Source organism: Cebus imitator, unplaced genomic scaffold (assembly GCF_001604975.1).
Source record: "Cebus imitator isolate Cc_AM_T3 unplaced genomic scaffold, Cebus_imitator-1.0 Scaffold110, whole genome shotgun sequence".
Taxonomy (NCBI): domain Eukaryota; kingdom Metazoa; phylum Chordata; class Mammalia; order Primates; family Cebidae; genus Cebus; species Cebus imitator.
In genome coordinates, this window is record NW_016107425.1 from 828,916 (window position 1) to 837,489 (window position 8,574).

At 57.3% G+C, this 8,574-nt stretch overlaps 1 protein-coding gene across 2 annotated transcripts in view; it reads left to right on the forward strand.

Moving 5' to 3' along the window:
- GAD1 (glutamate decarboxylase 1) overlaps positions 1 to 8,574 on the forward strand; it is a 44,204-nt gene continuing 35,630 nt past the window's right edge. The window contains exons 1-3 of one of the 2 annotated variants that reach the window (XM_017538164.1): positions 1 to 486; positions 1,952 to 2,096; positions 5,514 to 5,576. In XM_017538164.1, the coding sequence (XP_017393653.1) occupies positions 2,015 to 2,096; positions 5,514 to 5,576 (145 nt within the window). In that variant the 5' untranslated portion in view covers positions 1 to 486; positions 1,952 to 2,014. Of the gene's footprint in view, positions 487 to 1,932; positions 2,097 to 5,513; positions 5,577 to 8,574 lie in introns of those variants that run through there. The other variant, XM_037741888.1, reaches the window with a different exon arrangement.

Genomic DNA, 8,574 nt, shown 5'->3' on the forward strand with positions numbered 1-8,574 from the left:
GGCAGAATTCTTCGTAGGAATTATCTTTTCCCTCCTCTCACCCGACACCCTGCCTATTAAAAAAGAAAAAATAGAGCGTGTTGAGTACGTTCTGGATTACTCATAGGACCTTTTTCCCCCCTTCCGGGCGCAGTACCGTGAGCTGGATTTATAATCGCCCTATAAAGCTCCAGAGGCGGTCAGGCACCTGCAGAGGAGCCCCGTCGCTCCGCCGACGAGCTGCCCCCGCGAGCAACGGCCTCGTGATTTCCCCGCGGATCCGGTCCCCGCCTCCCCACTCTGCCCCCGCCTACCCCGAAGCCGTGCAGCCGCCTCTTCGGATCTCTCTTATCCTGGCGCTCGCGTGCGGGACGGAACTAGCGAGAAAGAGGAAGCAGCTGGAGGTGACGCCGGGCAGATTACGCCTGTCAGGGCCAGGCCGAGCAGATCGCTGGGCGTTGTGCAGAGGAAAGGCGGGAGTGCCCGGCTCGCTGTCGCCGAGCCGAGGTGGGTAAGCGCGCGACCACCTGGATTTCCTAGCGCCCAACCTTGGCTGTTCAGCCAGGTCCTCTCTGCCTGCGGCTTCTCAGCCAACCCCATCCCCGGGGCCAGTCACCCACCCTCCTGAAATGAGTGCTTCCCGCCCGCCCTAGTCCCTGCTCTCTGGGTGCGCTGCGCAGGGACCCCCCACCCTCGTCACTCTTCTAATCCCTGCCCGCCGGATTCACGTCCCGGGGACGCACAGAGGCTGAGGCTCGAGTTGAAGTGGGGCAAGAGCGATGTTCCTTTGAGCTTCCATGCTGCGAGCGCCTGTCCCTCCAAAGGGCGCCTGGGCAGCAGCAGCCGCGCGACTAGGAGCAGTAACCTGTTACTTCCTCAGCTGCGGTGGTCGACCCGCTGCCCGAGTTGCTGTGCGAGTGCGAGCTCGGGGCTAGGTGTGTGGTCCGAGGGAGGGTGTGGAGGCGATGGCCGGTGCGCGCTTCTATGCGGGGTCCTCGATCTACCCAGATTCGCCCACAGTCTCTCTGTCCTGGGGCCTTCGGGCGCCATCGCGCCAGCGCAGAGTCGAGCAGGGGCGCCGCGCAAGATCTTTGTCCGCCGCTTCCTGCGCGCTGCGCTCAAGTTCGTTTCCCTGGTGACGTTCCCCATTCTTACCTACCCTACCCTCTCCGGATCTGTACCGCGAGAAATCTGGGGTCCTCAGGGGGGCTGGGGTAGAGGAGAAACGCTGAAACCGGACCGAAACCTCTCCCTAGGCTAAGCGATGGCTCAAAATCGGCTGAGTCTAAAGGGAAACAAGCGCGGTTCCGACTCGCTGCTTTCTGGCTGTCTGGAGTGCAAGGTGACTGTGGTTCTTCCCTGGCCAAGTCCAAGGAAGAACGTAAAAATATGGGCCTTCCGCCACAAACCCCTACCACCTCGTCTCGCCAAAGTCCCTGGTCCTCCGAGCAGTTAGCTTCTTTCTTTCCAGGGAATTAGCCAGACACAACAACTGGAACCAGACACCAAACCAGACATGCCCGCCTCGTGCGCCCTTCCCCCGCTGGCCCGCACGCCGGTTGCTGAGTGCCCAATGGGGCTTGTCGCGGCTTGGCTGGAAAATCACTCACTGAGCGCTCCGCTGTGCTCCTAGCCCAGTCCCCCACACCCCTGCATCTTTTACGGGCCTTGGACCCCCACCCCCACCCAGCCTCGCCTCGGCGCTTCACTACAGGTCGCGCTGCTGCACCGCCAGACTCGAGAGCGGCCCAGGGCTACGCTGCCAGCGCCCCAGTCCCGGAGCTAGCGCGCAAGTCTCCTCCGCTGCCCCCACCCCTACGCACCCGGACCAGGCAGGCTCGCTGTCCTTCCTCCCTCCTGTCTCCCCAGCGCCAGATCTTCAAAGGGAGCGTCTGCGCCTCTGGCCGCTCATTCCTTCGAGTGTGCAGGACCCCGGAAGTCCTCCCCACACAGCTCTCGCTTCTCTTTGCAGCCTGTTTCTGCGACGGACCAGTCGAGGACCCCGGACAGTAGAGGCCTCGGGACGACCAACCGGATGGCGTCTTCGACCCCATCTTCGTCCGCAACCTCCTCGAACGCGGGAGCGGACCCCAATACCACTAACCTGCGCCCCACAAGTAGGTCCCGCTCCAATTTTCTATCAAACGAACTGCCGGGAAGATGGGGGCGCTGGGACGTCGGGAGGCTGAGCTGGCGGAAAGGGAAGGGGGAGCGCGGAGATGATGGAGGCTAGGAAATAAATGGGGCTCTGACCGGGTCCCTGCCAGAGGTCATTCAGCTGTCAGGGACGCTAGGTGACTCCCAGGGCACGGGAGAGCGAGGACCTCTAAAGGTCTGAGCGGCGGCGATCGTTTAGGGCTTCGCAGCGGAGGAGGGGTGCGCGGCCAGAGTGTTGTTTTTATTCTGTTGTGTGTGGTTTCTTTGCTCCATGGGATGACAGGGGTCAAGGCAGTGGGCGGAATGAAGAGCCGGGAGTTCCAGCAGGAATAAGAGTTTTCAGTCCCCTGCTTTCGTTGAGCCAAGATCTGACCTCCTCCTTTCCCCCTGCGCTGTGCTCAAAGTCTATAATCAGCGGAAATTTCGACGTTAATTGCAGCTTTTAGAAAACTCAAGGTCCCTAATTGCTCCAAATTTGCATCAAGCTATTGACTAGTTAGGGAGAAGCCAGGGGCGGGAAAAGTGCATAAAACTGAGACTGAGACTTGACATTTCATACAATTAATGACATCTCAGAAATAAAAATAAATAAATAAATAGGGGAGCGGGCAGCATCCTGAGTGGCAAGAGATGGGGAACTGGGAGGGGGCAAGAAGATTTATCATAGAGAGGAGAGAGCACCTCTCTCCTTACCCTGGGTAAGAGATCTGTCAGGAGGTGACACGTCCCGAAAAGAGAGAAAGAAAAGAGACACCAGATAAAAGGGGGGCGGGGGGCCGAATTTACTTTTCCCTGTCTTAAGCGCGACAGGCTCCTCAGAACATTTCCAGAATCTATCTTTAATTTTATTTCCTACCTCTGTAAAGGCTTGAGATGAGAAAATTGTTTTTCTTTTTCCTTGTTGGAGTGAAGAAGTGTCCCCCGACCCCACTCCCCTAAAAAAACTATCAGCTTTAGACTGCAAGGGTTCCCGCTCGCCCCTTTGTTTATTTTTCTGAGATGTAATTAATTGTATGAATTTCCAGAATTTCTATACAGAACGGGTTTAAGAAGGACAGTGTGGTTACAAGGAGTGCTTATTGATGCGCTTTTGTGGCACTTTATATTTGAGAAAATAAGCGTCCTCATCCACGAGGCAGGGGTTATTACTGGAAAGCCCCTTTAGGCGCTGGCACTGGCTCCCAGGCAGAAGGTCCTGTGTTAAGTCCTCAGGTCTCATTCCAATTTCCTTTGCAGCTCCCTCTTTCCGCCACCCAGAAGGGATACAATTACCCACACAACAAAGAGGGCCTTGGGAGAGCCGCCAGCCCTGGTAGCAAATGAACCAGGCACCGGTGTTGGAGCTGGCCAGAGCGGGGCGGGAGGAACGCGAGGCCTGCGCGCCTTTGTGTGTTGCTTTCGCCTTGATGGATTTTTTTTCTGACGTTTTCCACATTTCCCGCCCCTTTTTGCCGCCTGGGGGTGGGGGTAGGGGGTTAGCAAGCAGGTGCGTTAATTTATCCTCCACTCCGGGAGCCCATACTTCCTGGTGGCCGCCAGTCGCCGGAGCAAGTGCCCAGTCACGGGTAGGAGACCCAACAGAGGCGATGACCTGAATCCGCACGTGGCCTGGTTCGCCTGGAAGCTACCAAAGAGAAGGCTAGAGAGGCGGGGACCCTACTGTGGAAAAGCAAGCAGCGCGTGTCCCAGGGACACTGTTATGAGCCCTTAGCCTAGCTACTGCGCCCGCACCCCAGGCTGCGCAGGCACGCCGGGGGCTCTAACCACTCTCATCCTCCCTTGCAGACAATACCCTCGCCCGCCCAGCTAGCTCCATTTCTCTGCCCCTTTAGGGTCTTCTGGGAGGTGTCCTTAGTGCAGGCAACCTTAGGCGCTCTCTTGCTCCAGCAAGCCCTGGGTGGGTCTTGGAGCCCTCCTTGTCCTCAACCACAAGGTCTTCCCGACTCTTGCTTCATCAAAGGGGCTCTCTGGCTTGCTCTTCCCGTCTCTCTTTCCCTTTCTTTTATTGCAACCCCCAATTTTGATAGGCGGCGCAATGTGTCTGAACTCCAACTTCTCTGCTGAGTAACCTTGGAAAACTCATGTAACCTCGAGCCTCAATGATTTTTCTTTGTCAAATGACTCTTAGATCAACATTCCTGCCAGTTTCATAGGACTGTTAAAAGAATTAGAAGAGATGATGTTTAAAGTGAAAACACCTTATCAGGTCCAAATAGCTTTTTATCAGCCAGGTATTATTTGGGTTTCGTTTTTGCACTGATTTCCTGTCTGTCACTGGAAATCCATCTGTGACATGTAGTCTCACAGACGCCAAGCTGTTTCTTCTACTCGGTGGGGCTCTGTTGTGCCTCGGGTTTAATGGACATCACTCTCCTTATCGCCTCCAACCCTTGTGCGAAGCTGGAGGCACCAGTCGGTGTAGGGCAAGAGATGGGAGTATTTAGAGAGCGTTGCTTTGAGAGATTGGAAAGGCATTTCATTCTGGGCTCACCACACCAGCCCGCTTGGGGGCTTAGCGGGCATAGGGCTGCTTGCAGCGCTTCTTACTGGAAGTTGAACCCCGAAGGCAGCAGGTAGACCTTGAGGGGTTTGGGAACAGCCCAGAAAAGAAGGAAAATCCAGCCGCACCACCGCCCTCGGTTCTGACTCAGAGGAAAGGTGCTTAATTCCATTCACCTTTGCCTGCGCCAGACCCAAGATGTCAGAGGGGAGGGTTAATGAGGGGCAGGTTAGGAAAAGGGGGCTGGGGATGAGGACCTGAGTCTCACTGTTGTCTTCCCCACTCCCCAGTCTGACTGAAGAGCAGCCAGGCGAGCCCGATCATCTAGTCAAATACTATTTTTCACCCAATTAATTCTTGAACTCTTCCGCGACCCCATTTCATGCCAGTTTATTTTAAGCTGCCACTAAGCTGGAGACCCGCCAAGAAATTATGAGACGTTTTGGTCCCAGATGCCTGTGTTCCCTTTCTGGGCTGATGTGGTCGCCCTTCGAGTCTGCAGGGCCTGGCAGGTGGGTGTTGGGCAGCTTGATCGGAGCCTGGCCCTTTGCGCGTGGGTCAGCCTTCACCCAACTCCAACCCACCTCCGGGGCTGCCAGGCAGGGGGCACTTGGGGACCCGGTGGGGCGCTGGGTGCCCCGCCTTTCAGAGACACCATTCTATATGTGAAGCCAGGACGGGGTGGGGGGGCGGCTCGGAGGGTACAAGTCTGCCTGTAGGCTCGCAGACTTGGTTCCTAGCTTCTTTCAGGAAACAGCTTTTAATGAAGAGCCCTGGCAAAGACCTCATCCTCCCCCAAGAAAGCCATTGCCCTCCACCCAGTTCCCCACGGTGGGAGCCTCCCTGACCGCACCTCTCTCCCTCTCTCTCGTCCTAGCATACGATACCTGGTGCGGCGTGGCCCATGGATGTACCAGAAAACTGGGGCTCAAGATCTGCGGTAAGTGACAGGGCCCGCTGGGGTCCGGGGGAGGCGGCGCGGGACGCGGACCTTTTGGGCTTGGGAGACTGGGACGCAAGCGGAGGAGGATCCCGGCACTTGGATCTGATTTTCTAACGTAATTACAGCCAGGACAGCCGGAGAAGACGCTCCCCTACCGACCCCGACCCTCCTTTTCCCTCTGCAGACACGGTCCGCAGGGGTCTTTCCCTCTGGAGTCCGCAACCCCCAAGACCCCGCGGAGCAAACGCTGGGTGTCCCGCCTGGGCGCAGAAGCTGGAGGAAAGCGCCCCCGCGCGGCAACCCCCTCTCCTAGCCCCGCGCGCAGGCAGCTCCCACCCGGTGCGGTGCACTCTGTCCACGCGTCCCTTAGGTCGCGTAGAAAGATGAACTGGTCTGGCTTCTCGGAGAGCAGACCAAAGGCGCGGTATCTGCCTAAAGCTGTAGCTGACACGTCTCCCCCATCTCCTCAACATCGCCTACCCCTCATCCCCACCTCCACCCTCGGTCGGGTCGCATTGAAAGTGACCTCTCCAGCTAGAGGGGTTTTGCCCTGAGATGTCATAAGGGATTCAGGTTTCTTTCTTTGGGGCCTCGGAGGCTAAAGAAAAGGATTGCCTGCAGCCCTCTGCCTGCCTAGGAGAGGCGCGAGGCTTTGCCTGGCGCATCCTTGAAGGCGAGGAGAGAAGGGAAAGGGGACAAAGGGGGAGCTGCAGGGGGCGAAAAGACCCGGCAGTGTCGGACGAGATTTGCCGGGAAGGAAGAAAATAGATAGGGGAGCTGGAGAGGAGAAAGAACTGCTCTCTGGAGAAGCGAGGGTCTGAAACGAAAACGCCCAAGGGATGTAATTTTTTTAAAGGAAAAAGGGAAGATTTGTTCGATGGGACACAGCTGAGTGACTCCAGCTGAACAATGAGGACTTGCTTTCCTTGCTGCATTTCACCGTCTAAAATTCTCTAGCCTTATCGGGCCAGAAAATACGGATGTCCCGGGGCAAAGGATGGAGAGGCGGGGGAAGATTAACGAGGGGCTTATTAAAGAGCCATCAGTCAGCTGCTGCGCGCCGGAGATAGCGGAGGAGCAGGCGCGGGACACGCCCGCACTCCCGCCCCAGCCCGGGAGCGCCGAGAGCCGCCCGCTGCCTGGGTGCTCTCTGCACCTGATCTTCCCAGCCTCCCTGGGTCCTGGGGAGAGAAGGGTGGCAGTTTGCAGTCAGTGCAGAGAGGGGCTATTTAGCGGCTTCGGGGAACCACTCCCTTTTCCGCTTGGCCGCGCCGCGCCCTCCCTGCGTTTCTGGGGCTCGGTCCCCTAGACCCTGGGACTCGGGGCTTACTGAGGAAGGGGCGCTCAATTCCTAGACCCAGCCATTTTCCACCGAAAGCCCAGCCCTGCCGCCGGGCGGCCTGGGGATTTGGCCTTCTCCCCAGCGCGCGACGCCCGTGGGGGCAAGGCCAGGGCCGCGTCCCTGCGCTGGGGTAGCCGGCCGCCGCCGAGCTTTGTTCTATAAATAGCCCCGTCCCACTCCCAACCCCACCTCCACTCCCACCTCCACCCCCCAACCCTGCCGCCATTCTGGACTTAATGGCCCGTTTCGCGCCAGGTCCCTTCGGCGGCGCTCGGCTTCGGCAGCCGTCATTGTCATGCAGCCGGGCAGACAGAAGCAAGCGAGCCCTGGGCGCCCGCCACAGCCGAGGACTGGGCTGGGGCAGGCTCTGGGTGAGGGCTCCTTACCCGCGGCGCCCGGCCTGCCGAGGGTGGGGGCAGCCCTCAGTCACCCCCATCCTGTCCCCTGCTCCTCCGGCTGCAGGCGCTCCAATTCCGCGGGAAAAAAGGTCTAAGTGCTTCTTAGGGGGACAAACCTGACGTGTTCAGAAAGGGTAGAGGCAGGAAAGAGTGGGGCTTTGCAGGGTCCGAAAATAGGGAACCTGGAGTTGGCCTCAACTCTACCTCCCCCACTGTCAGCCAAAGCCAGGAGGTAGAGCTCCTGGGGGTTACAGTCCTCAGTTTCCTCCTTGTTTCTGCTCCCCCCAACCCAAGGTAGTCTGTTGAGGAGAAATTGCCTTGGACTAAAATGCTCTGGTTTTGGGGCCACAGGTTAGGAGGCTTCTCATTAGATTTGATTCTGAAAGAAAACAAAACACCAAGTGGATTTATTTTCCACGCCTTGAGACAACTCTTTGGCTTTCCATTTTAATTTAGTGGAGACAGAGTGCGGTCTTTGGTGTTGGCTCTGGGTCCACAGCTCCTTGCCCGCCTACACACACACACCTTCATCCCTGGAGGGATGGACCTGGCGGGTCCCCCCTGCTCTTCCTCCAAAGCCACAGAATGAAGCTGCAAGGAAGGCCCTGGGTCCCACTAGTGGTAGGTACCCTTAGCTCTGGAGGCAGAATCCCCCGGGAAGCTAATCAGCTAGAAAAAAGCCATGGTCTTGCCAAGAGCTGGAGAGTGGCTGCAGGCATGGTGGCATGACCTAAATAGGAAGAGTTGAAGGGATCCCTAAGTTCTGGCTCTGGGCTCTGCTAACTTCCCAGGGTGTCCTTGGGCTTCTGTCACTTATCTCTTGCTGCCAGTTATAGTCCCTGAGCTGTTTTATTTAGCCTACACACTCTCTCTCTCTCTCTGTGTGTGTGTGTGTGTGTGTGTGTGTGTAATTTTGTATCAATTGCCAAACCTTAAAAATAGAGAGATTTCAAGTGTTCTCTTTTTCTGGTTTATCTTGAAAAAAATGGGCGGGGTTGAAAATGGGGGGAAAACACAGCAGGTGCTGTTAGCCCATGAAAATCAGAGAAAGAGGCCATGGTGGCTCACATCTGTAATCCCAACACTTCTGGGAGGCCAAGGTGAGGCCAGGAGTTTGAGACCAGCCTGAGCAACATAGGGAGACCCCATCTCTACAAAAACTTTTTAAAAGGCCGGGCGCGGTGGCGCAAGCCTGTAATCCCAGCACTTTGGGAGGCCGAGGCGGGTGGATCACGAGGTCAAGAGATCGAGACCA